Source organism: Bombina bombina, chromosome 2, assembly GCF_027579735.1.
Source record: "Bombina bombina isolate aBomBom1 chromosome 2, aBomBom1.pri, whole genome shotgun sequence".
NCBI classification, from domain to species: Eukaryota; Metazoa; Chordata; class Amphibia; order Anura; family Bombinatoridae; genus Bombina; species Bombina bombina.
In genome coordinates this window covers 766,429,030-766,447,917 of record NC_069500.1, presented here as the reverse complement: position 1 = coordinate 766,447,917, position 18,888 = coordinate 766,429,030, and the positions used below count along the sequence as shown (strand labels likewise).

At 38.8% G+C, this 18,888-nt stretch overlaps 1 protein-coding gene across 1 annotated transcript; it reads left to right on the top strand.

Annotated features, from left to right (window-relative positions):
* The first annotated feature begins 14,339 nt into the window (after positions 1–14,339).
* Positions 14,340–17,714, top strand: KLF2 (KLF transcription factor 2). Its single transcript, XM_053702904.1, has 3 exons — positions 14,340–14,732; positions 15,355–16,237; positions 16,438–17,714. Exons 1-3 carry the CDS (start codon positions 14,658–14,660, stop codon positions 16,611–16,613), a joined length of 1,134 nt encoding a protein of 377 aa, XP_053558879.1. The 5' UTR covers positions 14,340–14,657; the 3' UTR covers positions 16,614–17,714.
* The last annotated feature ends 1,174 nt before the right edge of the window (positions 17,715–18,888 follow it).

The following is an 18,888-nucleotide window of genomic DNA, read 5'->3' as shown; positions in this document are numbered from 1 at the left end:
TGTTACTTGTAAATTTCATTATTATATAATTTATGTATGTGTCCGTATCTCTTAAAACAAGTTAGTTTAATCTCCTTTTTGCTAGTACAACTGAATTAATCACTGTGTCGCAAAATGATGTAGGTCTAAAAAGTGTGTCACCAACATGAAAAGTTTGGAAAGCTCTGCCTTAAAGGGACACTGAACCCAATTTTTTTCTTTTGGGATTCAGATAGAGCATGTATTTTTAAGCAACTTTCTGATTTACTCCTATTATCAAATTGTCTTCATTCTCTTGGTATCCATATTTCAAATGCAAGAATGTAAGTTTAGATGCTGGCCCATTTTTGGTGAACAACCTGGGTTGTTCTTGCTGATTGGTGGATAAATTCATCCACCAATAAACAAGTGCTTTCCATGGTTCTGAACCAAAAAAATAGCTTAGATGTCTTCTTTTTCAAATCAAGAAAGCAAGAGAACAAAGAAACATTGATAATAGGAGTAAATAAGAAAGTTGCTTAAAATTGCATGCTCTATCTGAATCTATTTAAAGTGAAGGTCAATTTGGATGAATTAGTGCCCGGTTTTTAATAAACCTATTAAAAACAAGGACACTTTAATTCATCAAAATTGACATTTCACTCCTTTTCTTCAAAAACTTACTTTTTAATCCTGAAAGCCACTCCAGCGATTCCCCCGGCCGTCAGAAACCTCTTCTTATGTCAGAAATGACGAATAAGGCTTCCTCCAATCACAGCTTTCCCCCTGGGGGATCGTGGCCTGATGCAACGCCATGATTGGAGGAAGCTGGATTCGTCATTTCTGATGTATGAAGAGGAATTGCGACGGCCGTGGGAATTGCTGGAGCGGCTTTCAGGATTAAAAGGTAAGGTTTTGAAGAAAACAGTGAAATGTTAATTTTGATGAATTAAAGTGCCCTTGTTTTTAATAGGTTTATTAAAAACCGGGCACTAATTCATCCAAATTGACCTTCACTTCAAGAGCCAAAAAAAAGGCATTTTACATTGTGCATTGCATTTAGCTGAAAAAAAATGTAGTAATGTTTAAACAAATTAACCACCACATTTGTATTTTCAGGTGTATAATAAAAGAATGCTTAAAGGGATATGAAACAACATTTTTCTTTCATGATTCAGATAGAGCATAGGATTTTAAATACCTTTCTAATTTACTTCTATTATTCATTTTTCTTTCTTCTCTTGGTATCCTTTGTTGAAAAGCATTCTGGAGCACTATATGGCATCAGTTTTGCAAGAATGTTATCCATTTGCAAGAGCACTAGATGGCAGCAGTATTTCCTGTCATGTAGTGCTCCAGACACCTACCTAGGTACCTCTTCAACAAAGAATATCATGGGAATTAAATGGACTTTCCAGCCAAAATTGGAATTCACATGGATGCATTTCATTTTTGAATAGTTGCATTTTTGTTATATACATGTAATGTATTAGTGTAAATGCTTCTAATAAAAGCTATATAAGTGTATTTAAGTATGCACCGTGCACCAGCATTTTAAGCACAGCACCTGCTCAGAGAGCCGAAGGTGCTTATACCATCTGGTAATGACATGATAGAAGCCCATAGGCGATCTGAGTAGCTGTAGTATTTAAAATGCTGGTGCACTGAGAATATCTAGCTATGCTTCACATGCACATGCAGAAAACAATGATGACTTTTACTCATTTCTGCCACTACACGTATGTTGCAAATATGTTTTTACACAAAGATGTAATAAATCTATGTGCATTTAAATTTTGACCGGAGTGTCCCTTTAAGCAAATTTGATAATAGAAGTACATTTGGATTTTTTTTTAAATGTATAAATCACAAAAGAAAAAAAAAATGGTTTCATATTCCTTAAAAAGTGGCATTTCAGGGGGCGGAGCCTGGCCATAGCTGAACATGGCTGCTTTCTAAAAAAGCTCTGATGTCCCTGCCGAGCTTACACTAAAATAAGTGCATAAATTTTATAACCTTAACCAGAAATTAGCATTTTCTTTCATCCTAATGCCTACTCTCTAATTTGAGACACCTTTAACAACTCTGTGGCTACTTAATCCACTGCTTAGCCGCACTCGATCGCGGCACCGCCATTGCTGGGCCTGAGCATACACGGAAGTAGCGGATACACTCAGACACCCCTGCACAGCTTTGAGCCTTACCGACTTAGCAACGGATCAAGAACGGAGCAGTATAGCACCGGAACCGAACGGTACTATCGTAACCTTGGAGCTGTCCTCGGCGGAGGTGAGCCTAGGCGCTGTACACATACAGCGTGGGATATAACGGCTGAGTTAAATAAGCCTAAATACAAGCCACGATTAAGAAGGCACACTCACCGGACACCAGCCTCCTTCACAGTGACCCCGAACAACAAACGTGACAGAGCCATGGCCTGAGAGCAGAACGGGCCTAGGCAAGATCGCTCCGCCAGACTTCTGTGCAGGGACACGCAGTAGAAAGGACCACTGTCTCCTATTTATAAGGTACTGAACTTTAATACCCTTACCGGATTTATTTTTATGGACCCTGGGGTGGAGGCTTATCACAAGGGAACAGTGGAACTGTCGTAGCCACACCCGAGTAGGCCGCAAAATTTATAAGCGCACCACGCACTCAGAAAATCTGATAAGCCATATACAGCACAAAATAGGGCCTAGCCAACAGATCTCCCCAACAACTCTAGTGCCTTAGATCTGAAGAAAGAAATACAACCACTCATAGTAATACACAGGCAGCATATAATTCAACATTGCTACTTCACAGTGATAACCCTGTTTGTGTTCACCTACAGCTGGGCCTGTCTCATTAATCCAGACGCATAAAGCTCAGTCTGAGGGTGCCTATGTAATGTCTAATAGAAGACAAACCAGACTGCCTAAGAATTCCCAAACTACAGTGATGGACAACTTCTTAATAGCAAATGATCCTGCAACCCCCTCAGGGAGGCCTGAAACACACCAGAAAGGAGTAACAGCACAGATTCATAACTCTGAAACAATGTCTACCCACCAAAACTGTGTGACTAAAGAGGATATAAAGCTCCTCTCTTCCAAAGCAGACATAAAGGAGGCCATGAGGGAATTCAAATCTATGTTTCATGAACTTAAACAAGACATTTCAGCTGTTGACCGTAGAGTAACTCAAGTAGAAGAAAAACATGAGGCACTCAACTCTGACCTACAACATCAAGCTAGCTTTTTACAAGCACAAGAGAGCACTGTACACACGCTTCTAGATAGAATTGAAGATCTTGAGAATCGCAGTAGGAGGAACAACCTCAGACTGCGAGGAGTTCCAGAATCAATTGAACCCCCTGCTATTCAGGAATATATCCAAGACTTCGTCAAATATCTTAGAAATGATATTGTAGGCCCTGAGATCCAGATTGAAAGAGCGCATAGGGCGCTGCGCCCTAAACCCCCTAGCCGGGCTCCACCTAGAGATATCATCTTAAAACTGCTATCCTTTAAAGAAAAAGAAGAAGTGCTTAAACTGGCTAGAAATAAGCAACATATAGAATTTAGAGGCGTGGAGTTACAAGTGTACTCAGAACTAAGCCCAACTACTCTCCAAAAGAGGAGAGATCTCAGATTTGTTACCTCGGTCTTGAAAGCTAATAGAATCCCATACAGATGGGGATTCCCCACTAGCCTCATGGTCACAAAAAATAATGTCACACATGTCCTCAAGAACCCAGCTGACCTCCCTTCCTTCAACCAGGCACTGGATCTTAACATAAGGCTTCCTGTGAAGGCTCCCGTGGCTCCAGAGGGCCCAGCGGATGGAGAACCCAGTGGCTTGTAGCAATCCACAGTAGGACTATAAGGAACATTCTTTTTCTTTAACATTCTTATGCTGTGACCTACCTATCCTAGCACCAGTCCTGAATCTGGGCTGCAATATCCTGGACATTGAGAATCGTCTCAGATAAGTTATGATTTTATGGTGTGTTTGTTTACTTCAAGACTTGACTGATTACAGCCCATGTGGTCAATCTTTATAACTATACTAGTAATAATGATAGATGAATACATGTATTCCCTATGTTTAGAATGTTTTGTTATAACTGCACATGTATGGATAATTGTATTTAGTTGCTCATGGTTCTAGAGATTAGAGTGGATTATATCAATATTAATAACTATATCAAGTCCATAAGACAAACAAGTGGGGGAGCAGAAGCGCCAGGGTCTGTCTCAAGAGTAGACTGACAACAACCCATGTGATCAATCCAAAGAATTGCACTGATAGTTGTTCTGGATAAATGTATGTGGTTCTAATACTAATAATGTCTTGTAGCATCTACACATGTTTGATCTGTTCCCTGTTACTACCTCACGTTCCCAAACTAGAGTCTAGAACTACATTCACATCACCCCTGTGTATTAGCAAGGTTTGAGTGAAACACGGAACACATGACTCAGACAGATCAGCACTCAAAGCCTAATTGGAACACACCAGCTAGCATGAGGCTTATAGAAATTAATCTGTCAAAGAAAACACATTGGGTTACAAAGTATAGGTTCTACAGTAAGACCCTTCTAGAGCAATCACAGGAAGACCTTAATCTAAGTCTCTTTCTAAATATGTGGAATAACAATTATGCTTACCTAAATAATTATCAGGAGCTGTTGGTAAAGGGGAAAATGTATTTTAGCTCCCTAAATTAACAGACTAGGGCAGAGGGAGATGACACCATAGTATAATAATTCTATTGTGCTCCTAAATCAAATCAGATGAGAGCAGAGGTGCTACAAAAATTGGGCCTCCCTTTACTCAGATACCCCTCGACCAACCTTAACAGACGCCTTCTGCCTACTCGAAGTAGAAAGCACACAATAAACGCACAGTTAGACAAGAACAACATGGTTGATCACAAGTTTAGAGAACACCTAAAAACAATCACCTAAATCATCAAGGATTAGAAGAGACAGGGACCTCTTCAACACATAGACTACTGAATTTATGTTAGGTCCCCCCCTGACATCCGATAAGAGATTCAACACAGGAGCGCACACATAGAGATATGGTGGGTAGGTCGTGAAAATGCTTTCACTAAATGCACTTATTACTGTCGTTTATCTTTTCTAAGTAATATATATGTAGTGTAAGTAGGCGGGGAACACTACCCCTGCTTTTACTGTTCATTGTTGTTATCTGTTCTTTCTTAACAGATTGGTTTCTTTACACTATCAGATTAGATTTTACGTATTCATCCTTCTAACTTTCATCTAGTACTCTCTCTTACTCTCCCTCTATCCCCTCTGTTCTTTTCACCTCCCCCCTAATCCTATTCCTCTACCCCCCCCCCCTTTTTTTTTTTTTTTTTTCACCCCCTCTCCCCTTCTGAAAAGAATAGGGAAAAATGGCGAACCAGCGCTTAGGAAAAGTATCTCGTCCCATAGAATTAATTTCTATAAATGCAAAAGGCCTGAACAGCCCAGCTAAACGCTCTATGGTAATGAGAGACCTACATAGACAGGGAGGTAACATCATCTACCTCCAAGAAACACACTTTGCAATAGGGCACGAACCCCGCTGGTTTAGCCGACAATACCCACTTGCCTTTTTTGCCTCAGGCCCCCAGAAAAAAAACGGGGTAGGTGTCCTTTTTAGTGCAGACATACCTTTCAAACTTGCACAAATATACAGAGACCCAGAAGGTAGATACTTGATTCTCACAGGCTCACTATACAACAGGCCTCTAACTTTAGTTAACGTTTACTGCCCGAACCAATCTCAGCAGGTCTTCTTTCAGAAAGTAATCCACAAAACGCTTGAGGTTCAATCTGGGATTCTATTCTTGGGTGGGGACTTAAACATCTCCCTGGATCCAACCCTCGACACCTCCGATGGACTTTCCAGCGTCCCCCATAAATCGCTTAAACGATTACTGACTACTATTAAGGACGCAGCACTACATGACATTTGGCGAATACACCACCCCACAGCCAAGAACTATTCATTCTACTCCCACCCACACAGAAAATACTCCAGAATAGATTACTGGTTAACAGACACTATCGGACTCACACTCTCCACCAATAGTAACATACATCCCATTACATGGTCAGATCATGCCCCGGTCACTTGTACCGTATTATGGTCTAATGTCCCGGCCACACCTTACATTTGGAAGATGGATGACCTTCTCCTTGAGGATCCAGTATTTAAACTGGAAGTTGAAGGGGCTCTAAAAGAATACTTCCAAATACATAGAGATTCGGATTCCCAGACCACTGTGATCTGGGAGGCTCATAAATGTACAATCAGAGGCCTCTTTCTCAAACAAAAGGCTAGACTAGTCAAGGGAAGGAGAGAGAAATATCGCAGATTGCTTGATGCAGTAGAAATAGCTGAACAAGCACATAAAAGAATGCCAACTGATATCGCATTAACCAAGACTCTAGCTCAGGAGAGGTTGGAACTTATGAAGTTCCTTCAAGTTGATTATCAAAAAGCGGCCTTAATTTTAAGGCAACAATTTTACGAACAAGGTGATAAAGCTGGACGCTTACTGGCCAGAGCAATAGCGAGGAAAAAAACCAAACACTATGTATATAGTATGATACACCCAGATGGGGAATCGAGAGAGGACGGCAAGTCAATCGCTGAGATCTTTGGATCTTACTATGATGGCCTGTATAACATACAGAGAATGCCTAATGCGGGAGACGAGCCCCTCCTCCGATCACGAGAATCGCAACAGATTCTGGAATATCTAGAAGGGGTAAAGATCCCTCAGCTTTCTGAACAAGACTCTGAAGCGCTGGAGTCCTCGTTCACGCTATCAGAAATTAAACAAGCCATTAAAGATCTGGCAACCGGGAAGAGCCCAGGCCCGGATGGATTTGGAACCAAATACTATAAAACATTCGGTGATATATTGGCACCAGAACTGCAGAATCTTTTTAATCAATTGTCTGACTCCCCGGTTTTACCCCATTCCATGCTAGAAGCGCACATCACAGTCATCCCTAAACCCAACAAACCTGACAATAAACCAGAGAACTTCCGCCCTATCTCATTACTAAATTCAGATATCAAGATTCTGGCGAAAGTTATAGCCAATCGTCTCAATAAATACCTACCGCAGCTGATTTCCACTGACCAAGTGGGCTTCATCCCAAAACGTGAGGCAAGGGATAATACCCTTAAGGTCCTCCAGATTATAACACATGCTCACATCACCACAACCCCGCTGGCCCTGGTCTCTACAGACGCAGAAAAAGCGTTTGACCGGGTCAGCTGGGTATTTATGCGACACACTTTAGAGAAATTCGGCCTGGGCTCCAAATTTATAAACAGGATCATGTCCTTGTACTCTTCCCCGAACGCTAGAGTTAGGGTGAATGGAGTGCTCTCTGGCGCCTTTACAATCCGCAACGGGACTAGGCAGGGATGCCCCCTGTCCCCCCTCTTATTCGCGTTGACAATTGAGGTCTTAGTGAGTAGAATCAGAGCAAATCCAGATGTACACGGTATTCCAGTGGGAGGCGTTGAACATAAGCTCGCCATGTACGCAGATGATGTCTTACTTATGATATCAGATGTGAAGGGATCACTGACGGCGGCCTTAGAAGAATTCACACTCTTTGGCACCGTATCAAACTTCCTTCTGAACCCCACCAAATCAGAGATTATGAACGTTACAATTCCACACCCTGACTTTCAGGCGTTGGAAGGCTCATGCCCGCTAAAAATAGCACAGGGCAAACTGAAATATCTTGGTATCCATCTAACTTCAAACATAAAAGAGATAGTGGATATGAACTATAAAAACATCAGAGACGAAATCCTTAAGGACCTCTCGTCCTGGAGAAATAAAACCATCTCTTGGCTGGGGCGTGTAGGGGTGGTCAAGATGAATGTGTTACCAAGGGTGCTATATATCATGCAAACCATCCCTTTATCGATGGCCTCACACATTATTCATCAGATACAGTCTGCACTAGAGTCCTATATTTGGAGAGATCTGAAACCGAGAATCAACAGGAAAACTACTTTCCTACCGCGAAATAGAGGCGGACTCGGCATACCAGACTTAAGAATGTACCACACAGCTATATCCCTCCAGCGATTAGTAGAGTGGTGTCACAACTCGGCCCAAAAGGCATGGGTACAGATAGATGGTGTAATTCTAAAGAGGGGCAATGTGGGAGCTCTCGCATGGACCCCTGCTAATGACAGACCCCCAGTAATCAGTCTATACCCAATGATCGAGGAGGTGTTCTCGATTTGGGATAAACTACTTAAAAAAGCCAATCATGTCTCGACGCTACCCTCACCGATTACATCCCTCAATGAAAATTCTGAGATGGAATTTCTGCCCAGACTCAATCTCCCGAACAAGACGTACAGTCTAAGCGAAGCAGCAATATATAACATACTCACTCGGGACAAATTGAAGTCACAAGAAGAACTAGTTGAGTGGAACAGAGAGGCATTTACCTCATGGTTCACAGTGACACAGACCCTGCACTACTTCACCACTCATAAAGCTAAATCAGATCTGACTAGACGCAGAACCTACTTTGAAACTCTGTGCACAATGACTATTCCCCCTTCTCATTTGATCTCCCAGATTTATAGATTACTACAGCAAGGCGGAGAAGACTACCTTCCCGGCTTCACACAGACTTGGCAAAATGAACTAGGCTTAGATATAGGACCTAAGGAATGGAACAAGATATTTGACAAAACAAAGAAAGCTTCAATTTCAGCCAGGGTTCAAGAAACACAATACAAACTGATGAGCAGGTGGTACCTGACCCCACAAAGGCTAAAACACATATACCCCCACACAAATGGGGGATGCTGGAGAGGATGCGGAGAAAATGGCACCTTACTACATATTTGGTGGACCTGTCCCCTACTAACATCTTATTGGAATGACATAATGGCCGAAATGAGCAGGGTCCTCGAGGTGATCATACCTCCTAACCCAAGTTATTTACTATATCATCAGTTACCTAAGATCACGAGGGAAGATAAGTATAGGCTTCTTCTGGTGATGCTCAATGGAGCAAAAAGCTTGATCCCCATGTATTGGAAAAAACAAACTATCCCCAGTGTTCAAGAGTGGAGAGCTAAAGTGGCAGACCTGCTGAGACTCGAAAGATACCACTACCTTAAAATAGGAAAACTAGGTACACATGAGATGATGCTTATGATCTGGGAAGGAAGAGGACTATGAACTAAAGAAGTGTCGCAATGGTCTGAGCTGGTACATAGTTTAAAGGGGAAGAGTCTCCTTCTTCCCCCCCCCCCCCCCCCCTTTTTTTTTTTTTTTTTTTTTTTTTTTTCCCTCCCTCATCTCCACATCCTGTAACCCCTACCCACTTATTCTACCTCTCTAGATATCTACTTTTTCTTTTTTTTTTCTTTTTTTTTTTTTTTTTTTTTTTTTTTTTTTAGGAGTACTGTATTATGGGCAGCAGTGTGATATGAGTAAGCTGCTGAAAATTGATAAATACCATGTGATCTGTACTCGAGAAATTATGTTTATCCTTCTTTCTGATATCCTCTATGTATTTCTAATCTATATCACTAAGCAGCTGATATTAGACGTTATTGTTATATAGTCAGTATACGTTTCTGTGGTATCTGACGAAGTTTTTTCTAATGCTGTTTGAATTGAACTAATTCCTATCTGCGAAATGACATAATCAAACCTTAACTGTACAGGTGTTTGAAATTTTGTACAACTGACTTTGCAATGTAAGCATGTTTATGCCCTGTATTTTTCACATTTCGCTAATAAAGCTTTATTTTGAAAACAAAAAAAGTGGCATTTCATTACTGCACTATTATTTGCATATAATAATGTATTTAAAAAGGGACAGTCTAGTCACAATTAACCTTTCATGATTCAGATAGGACACGTAATTGTAAACAACTTTCCAATTTACTTTATCATGAAATTTGCTTTGTTCTTTTGGTATTCTTAGTTGAAAGCTAAACCTAGGTAGGCTCATATGCTAATTTCTAAGCCATTGAAGGCCACCTCTTATCTGAATGCATTTGACAGTTTTTCACAGCTAGAGGGCATAAGTTCATGTGTTCCATATAGATAACATTGTGCTCATGCCCGTGGAGTTACTTATGTGAAGGAACTGATTGGCTAAAATGCAAGTCTGTCAAAACAACTGAAACAAAGGAGCAGTCTGCAAAGGCTTAGATACAAGGTAATCACAGAGGTAAAAAGTATATCATTATAACCTTGTTGCTTATGCAAAACTGGGAAATGGGTAATAAAGAGATTATCTATCTTTTCAAAGTATAAAAATTATGGAGTAGACTGTCCCTTTAATCCCTACAAAGGGGCTAATACAAATTTAAAGTTGGCTCCAGAGCAGCAATGAACTATTGGGAGCCAGCTGAACAAATATGTTGAACCAATTACAAGAGGATATTATTGTGTAACCATCAAACAGCAGTGTATTATTGCTCATCATACTAGCTAGGCATGTTTTTTAACAAAGGATACCAAGAGAAAAAAAATATACTGCATAACAGAGATAAATTGAAATGTTTATTAAAATTGCACAGTCTCTCTGAACAGTTGAGGAGACATAAAAGAGTAATAATAAGATGTTAGAGCATTTCATTATTAAACAAATACTTGCTTCCTACTGTGGGATCCATTCCACATTGCTTATTGTAGGTTTTTTTATTTCCCACAAATTCCAAAACAAAAACAGGGGAATAAAACAATAACTCATTTATCTGATGTTCTTCAAATGCATGGGGACAACTGACCACCATTATTTCACCCTATTAGAAAATACTTTTCAAGTAGCCTTTTCATAGATTTTTAGAATTTTCAAATGATGCACCTTGGGTCTGTTGAAAACACATTTTTATCTATTTTAAGTGGCATTTCTTAAAAGGACATTATACCCAAATGTTGATTTAAAGTGATGCAGCTTATCTATAATACGCTGACTAGAAAATATCACCTGAACATCTCTATATTAAAAAACGATGATATTTTACCTCAAAATTTCCTCGGCAGAAACATCCCATTGTAAAGGGACTTTAAGCAACCAATCAGGATGCTAGTCCTGGGACTTGCAAGGGAGCATGCATCTGGCATGTGCAGGCACAGCCATATTTTTTTCCTTTATTAGTTCAAGGTAGTTTCCCTAGTCAAAAAGAATGATCTTCCTGGAGTCATTCTGAAGTAATCGACGACTGCAGACTAGACAACAGAAGCCATCCTGAAGTATGCCCACAGGCCAAAATATTTAAATGAGATTACTCTAGCGGCATTCACTGACTGTTCATGCTTGTGAAGTAATCAGTAAGGTAATATACCAATCATTATGAAGTCATCAACCAGAATTCTTTACCCTAGCTGATGACTTTGTAATCCTGATGATTTTCAAATGACTTCTTAAGTAGTTTGATGATCATCAAATGACTCCAACTTTGGTTACTATGAAATCTCACGTTTCAGTGAAATCTCATGTGATCATGAGATCATGACCTCAGCACTGATGAAGCTGATTGGCTGCCCCTACCCCCCCCCGCTTAATTTGCAGCTGACCATAGCTGAAGGATAAATTATCACAGAGCACTATTATGAGCTGAATTCATTTTGAGGTAAAATATCTTCCTTTTTTTTTACATAGAGAGGTTCAGGTGATATTTTCTTTTCAGCTTTTACAGTTATGATGCATCACTTTCAAGTGATTTAGCATATGGGTATTATGTCCCTTTAACTGTTTCTACAGCTTTTTAAAGTTTAGGTTCTTGCACATGCTCAGTTAATAAATGTCACTTTTATTGGGGGAGCCGTTTTCAGTAGCCATCCAGATAGGGGGAGAGACTAATAGCGCGGTCTTGCAACTCGCAGCAAGACCAGCACTGTTATAGCAACACAATCCCTTAATGACAAGCAACGTACAGGGTTCGTTGCAGTCGTTAAGAGGTTAATTTATTAAATGTTTACACAAATTAACTATTATTATATTCCTTGATAAAAAAAAAACCTAAGTAAATAAATAAAATGTACAAAACTTTAAATAAATCATAGTGTAAGTTACTGTTTCACTGCAAGAAAATAAAATATAATATATTGCAAGGTATTAGAAACCTGCGTTAAATTGTAAATAATTTTATCAGACTCTGTAAATTAAATGAGATATATATATATATATTACTGATAATAATCAAGTGCTTACTATTATGTGTGCCACTGCTTACTATTATGAGTGTACCACATAAAAGTATTTTGCAATAAAAAATTGATATAAACCTTTATTTCCCAGCTCTAGTGATCAGGCAGGGCCTGCTAAGAGATTGGAAATTTAGGATTTAATGAGAACAGGTTAAATAACCAGTTACTGAGCAGCTGAATATATCACCTGTAATGTACCGCAGACAGCCTTGATAATCTGGTTTGCAAGTGGACCAGGTGAACTAGAGTTGGGAAATTCCAGCATAAGCCATATGTTTGATGGCAACATTTAAACAAAACTGGCACACAATATTAGCACAAAAGCAACAAACATGACAGTTTTTATTCTATGTAATAAAAATATATATATTTTTTGCAAACTAAATATCTTCTGCAGAAAAAAAAGGAAGTAAGCTATGATTTGTTTAAAAACACAAAAAAATATGTTGAAAACAGCAGTCAGTTGAGCGGATTAAAAATGCTTCAAGATGTAGCTGAACAATGGGTTAAACATTAGACTTGTGCGCGGCGAAAAAAATTGTTTCGTTTCAGATCGATTTGGATGTTTTCGAATTTTGTTTTCGGATTGATTCGAATTCGGATACATTCGAATGCATTCGTTTCGGATTCTTTCGGATTCTAATAAATTTGGATGTATTTGGATGTATTCGGTTCGGATTCGATTCGGAAGTTTGGTATGTGTTAGGTGGTATGTGCTGTGTATTAGACTAGTATTATGTACTGTAATATTAGGTGTAACCCATAGCAGAGTGATATAACCTAATATACAGTACAATACTAGTGTAATTGTGATTAGTCCATGGCCATCCGGATGTTACAAATAAATCCGAACTAATTCGGATTTATTCGTTAGATTCGGGGCTACGGTAATTCGGAAATTCGAATCGATCCAAATCTCCAAATTTGACAAATTTGTCCAAATTTAAATTCGGAACGAAAAGAAATGCACATGTCTACATTTTATCACATAATAAAATATAATTTTACTGTGTATGAGTTGTAAATTAAACTTTCCTTAAAGTTGAATTGAAATGTGCATGGGTGCATTTAAATATAAAAATAAGCATTTTTGCAATATACTTCCATTTGCAAAAATGCTTCTAGTAAAAGATATTACTGGTTTTCTGTGGCATATGCACGTATCCTGTGAGGCCCGTGCACCAGTATTAACACTACACCTCAGAGAGTTGGAGGTGGTGTGTATTGCTTTTGAATACTGATGCACGAGCCCTCACAGGATATGTGCATATGCTGCAGAAAAACAGTAGGAACATGAAACCCAAATCTTTTCTTTCAGGTTCTGATAGAAAATACATTTTTAAAAAGTTTCCAATTTACTTCTATTATCAAATTTGCATTGTTCTCATGTTATTCTTTGTTGAAGATATATCTAGATAGGAATCATGCACATGTCTGAAGCACTACATGACAGGAAATAGTGCTGGCATCTAGTGCTCTTGCTAATTGTTGCAAAGCTGCTGACATAGAGGGCTGCAGACACCTGCACACTCCTGCTTTTCAACAAAGGATAACAAGAAAACAAAGAAGCTTTGATAATATAAGTCAATTTAAAAGTTGTTTAAAATTGTATACTCTGAATCATGAATTATTTTTTGGGGGTTTTTTATTTATGTCCCTTTACTGGAAGCATTTTTGCTAATGGAGGTATATTGCAAAAATGCTTCTTTTTCGAATTGAAATGCACCCATGCACATTTCAGTTGTGACCATTCTATCCCTATAAAGTACTCTGCGTGAAAATGACTTTTCCAAAAAGCCAACGCTACGTTGCAAACTAATCAGTGTTGCACAATGTTCAAAATAGCCGTGTTTTTTATTGTAAAAGATTATTTTTAATTTCCCATGATAGACGAATGCTAAAATAGTAATTTGCAAAAATTATTTGTAGTTATTCCTGTTTCACACTTGCATTGTGCAACTAAACAGTGCACTAGAGATGTATTAAAAAGGCGGGACTTGCAGCCTGGGGCTCCCTTCTACGTCACGAGTACGTCAGGAAGCTCTGTGTTGGCATGTGTTTCCCTGGTTGCCACGGAGACGGTCCGTAGGGGGTGTGGCTAGCTCTTTAAAGGGCTCTGGGAGCTGCTGCTTGTGCTGCAGAGTGAGCTAAACTGAAGGGTTTATATAGGGCTGCTAAATTTAGGCTCCAGTGACTTGCTCAGCCTCCCCATCCTGAACGTGTTTCCTCCTCTCCTTGCAATTGGTTTGGTGCGTGCCCCCCATGCCTTTATTTATAATCTAGGTCCGCTCTCAGCTGCAAGTAAAGCTTTAGTTTTGTATTGCACACATCTTGATGCACGCACTTCATAGAGGAGCAGGGAGTTCAGACTTCTCTTTCGTTTTATTTATAGATTTGTTTTTCTTTTACTTTTTATGATTATTTTTCTAAGTTTACTGACAATCTGTCCGAAAACTAAAAGGACAAAGCGATGGCTCTGAGTGAAACCATTCTTCCGTCTTTTTCAACTTTCGCAAATCAACGAGATAAATGTCTTCATCAAGAAGTAAGTATCTGGCGGTGATTAGGAAGTAACAGCAGGTGCCAGGTGGTCACAAATCATTAGGTGCAATTTGCCAAATTCACCTGGCTGATCTGACACCAAGTGCAATCTAGTAAAGCCTTATTAGAATGTAAAATGACCAACTTGGTAGCGGTGTTTCTAATATAACAAAACAATGTTTAATAGTTTGCATGTGTTTGATTTTTTGCTTAAAATATTTGATCCTTTTCTATACTGCTTGAGATGTCTGTTTATAAATGGTTTATAGCGTGCATTTTTAAATAGATTTGACATTTTAAAACTTCCAATTGGGTGGACTTTTTTAACTTTTAAACTGTTTTATTCTGCATGGTAATATAAACTACTGATCACCTAGGATACGCATATTAAGATTTTGTAGGTTGTTTTTTTTGTGTTTTAGCTTTTGTAGAATTGTAAGGCGAATTTCATTGATGTCTCGCAGCTGTTTAACAACCAATAGGTTAAAGTGCAGCGTTTATAACAGTGTAATTGTAGAATAGTGGCAAATGGATATGCAAACAGTCTGAAAGAAGATGTAACTGATTTTAAAATTCCCTGTTTGCATATTTTTTTTTTTTTCTGACTTTGTATCTTGTCTTTCCAGAGGTGGAAGTGTGATTATGATTCAACGTCTCCACACCACAGTTGCGAAGTGATGCAGAACGTTGATCTCTATTCAAACAAGAAGGATGATGAAGATCTAAATACTGTTCTGGAATTTGTGCTGTCGATGGGGCCTGATAAAACTGTCCATGCCTGTGAAGAATATCTAATGAATTCACCTGAATCTTGCACTTATTACCAAACAACCCCTTCTCCTGGGAGCTATAGTACAGACCACAGTCCCCCACCTTACAGTTCTGGCCTCATGACAGAATTAATGAGGTCTGATATGGACAACTTTTGTCATCCCAACACTGTCCAAGGAAGATTTTTTGTTTCTTCAACCTTCGAGTTTCCAGAAAACATCAAAACTGAACCTAGTATGGACTCTTACGGACCTGTTATGGGTATGGTACCTCAGACATGCTCAAAGATAAAGCAGGAAGGTAGTGCTGCATGCATGATGGCATATGACCAACCAAGACTAGCCAATTCTCCTCAGATGGGTGGCACAGACACCCCACCGTTGAGCCCAGATGACCTGATGACAGAGTGCCAGTCCCAACTGATGTGCCACCCTAGTCTGTCATATCCTCATAGCTACCCTCCACATGCTACTGGCTTTCACCATCAGCCTAATCTTCAGTTTCAAAGTGCTTCACAGTATGGAATGTTTGAGGACAATCTAAACATGCCACCTGCTGCCTCTAGGGGTGTGATGACACCTCCATGTTCACCTTTGGAAATTCTAGATGTGAAACCCAAAAGGGGACGAAGATCTTGGCCCAGAAAGAGAACAGCTACACATACTTGTTCATATGCTGGTTGTGGAAAGACATACACCAAGAGCTCCCATTTGAAAGCCCACCTAAGGACACACACAGGTAATTATGGTTGTTTTTAAATATGACAGTTCACCTATCCCCAATATAGCTAAGATTTAGGCAAACGGTAAATAAGTTTGGACAGTAGAAGATAGATATGTATCCCAAAAGGGCAGGACATACTGTAGTTAACTGTCTTCACTGATTTAATGGTTTCAGCCCATGCAGAAATCTAACATTTTTTTTTTTTCCTTAACCAGGTGAGAAACCTTATCACTGCAACTGGGAAGGATGTGGCTGGAAATTTGCCCGGTCAGATGAACTAACTCGCCACTTCCGCAAGCACACTGGTCACCGGCCATTCCAATGTCATCTGTGCGATAGAGCATTCTCCAGATCAGACCACCTAGCTCTGCATATGAAAAGGCACATGTGAAATGATCAGACTTTTTTTTTTTTTTTTTTTTTTTTGTCTTGGGTTAGGGGTGGGTTTTGTTGACCTGTAATGGTCACACAGACTGCTACTAGTCTCTGCATCCCCTTGGAAAGGAGTGGGGGAAAAAGAGACATTAGCTGGTACTGCACGGTGTGGGATGTGACCTTGTGGAGCTTCAAAGAAGGGGGGGGGGGAACTTGATAACAGGCTGGACCTATAACTTGAACTTGTACAATAACTGGAATGTCTCTAGTATAGTGTTTATGCTGTTTTGTAGAACCTGTCAAGTGCTAGAAGAACAAAGTATTTTCCAATGTTAACACTTTGCTTACCTGTGTGGCAGCAAAACGCATTTTATAAGGGCATTGACTGTTACAAGAAGTAGAGGAAAGACTTAAAACCTTCCATTAACCATGGCGCATTATAATGTAGGATATCACCACCCACCTAGACATCCCTTCTTAAATTTCTTTCTGTAGTTAATGCAGATACTGTCCCCAGCTCTGTGACTGGAATATGCACTTCTTTCTCTTAAAAATGGATTTGCTGGGGTGTTTGGGTATTTCTTCTTCTTTTGAATCATGATTGTATAAAATAAAGTTTGGTGATATTCTGCTTTAATTCATGTTGCTACATAACATGGTTCAGTTCTCTACATTCCGTTGTTTTATTGCTAGATTGTAATGGTCTCAGGACCCCTGACAATGTTTGTATGAAACTGCCTTATTATTGACTCCTGCCTTTTGACTGGATAATTTAGTTGAATATCCTAAACTTTTGTAGCTATGCAAATAGCATAAGGGGGGGGAAGTTATTTTTCTGAGCTCTATTTTTATATAGTGTTTGACATTACACTCTAAAATACTGCAGGGCTAGATGTCTTGCAAAATAACCTTTTTATATTATATGTATTTATATATAATTATATATTTGTAAATAGTTTTGTACAATGAAAATATTGTATTTATGTAAATACGACGACCACAAATGGCATTGTAATTTTTTTTTTGTTGTGTTTTGCCCCTTTTTTCTTGTGAAAAAGGAAATGGACAATTTTTTTTCTCAAAGTGAAAAAAATAAAAACCTATTTAAAAAAACAAACCAACCCTGTGATTATTTTTAATACTATTTGTGAAATCAGATGAGAACAGAGGGAGGTTATACGTGAATAAAACCATGGTTGATTCTGCAGATAAAATTACACCTAATAAACAAATGAGGCTAACTATAAAGCCACAGTTCTGTCCTTTACAAGATTAAACTTTCAATCATGCTAGTGAGGCAAATAAACAGTTTGAAAAATCCGTCTGAAACATTTATCATGTGAAGAAGAGATAAATAATTTGTTCATAAACCTTTATAGCCATGAATACTAGTGAACTGGATGTAGTATAGACACCTTGGAAAATTGACTGACTTATTTAAATTGGCTACAACAAAAATATAAAAAAACTTAATGAGTATGTAATTTTACAAAGGTACGAATATATTACACCATTAACTAGACAAGCTATACACATAATTACTATATTACTCCAGATAGGGAATAGTCTACATAGAACATCCTAAACAACAAAGAACCCAATTTAAATATAATAAATATGGCCCAACAAAGCCTATAAAGGAGAAAGGCAAGTTGTTTTCCCCATGGAAAAATGAATGCAAAACATTAACCCATTGGCTGCCATAAACTGTAACCAGTAAGTTTCTGGCAGCCAATGAGTTTTTAGGGTAGTGCTGTTTTCTAACAGCTGAATCAAAACCTACCTTTGGCACCATAATACAAAAAACGACTTGTTTTTGCTATCAGGGTACATAAAGAATTGCAACTATTCAGGTTTTAGTGAGCCTAAGCTGGAGACCGTGCTAATCACTATGGAAGTTTCATTATGCAACTTGCTCCGGGTATATAATGCAAATGAGAGAATTCTATATATACACACAAGTTTGTAGAAATACTAAACGTTGGTTTCAGTGATGTTTTTCACCAAAAGAAATGAGGTCTGATGTTATTACATAATAAACTCTCATCCTATACCTGTTCTACCAGCTGCAAATAGTGCACTGTTGTTTGATCTCCAGTCTTGTTTATTTACAGAGGTGTAAATGTTGCCTGTAAAGAACAGTGGAAAGAGTAAGAGTTTAATATTTTTCCACCAATATTGAATGCTTTTGCTGAACTGGATTTGTCATCACCTTTTGAAACAGGAGGTATTAACGGTTGTCGTTGAACCACTGAAATTATGAAGGTGGTTATGAAACATTTTACAATAAC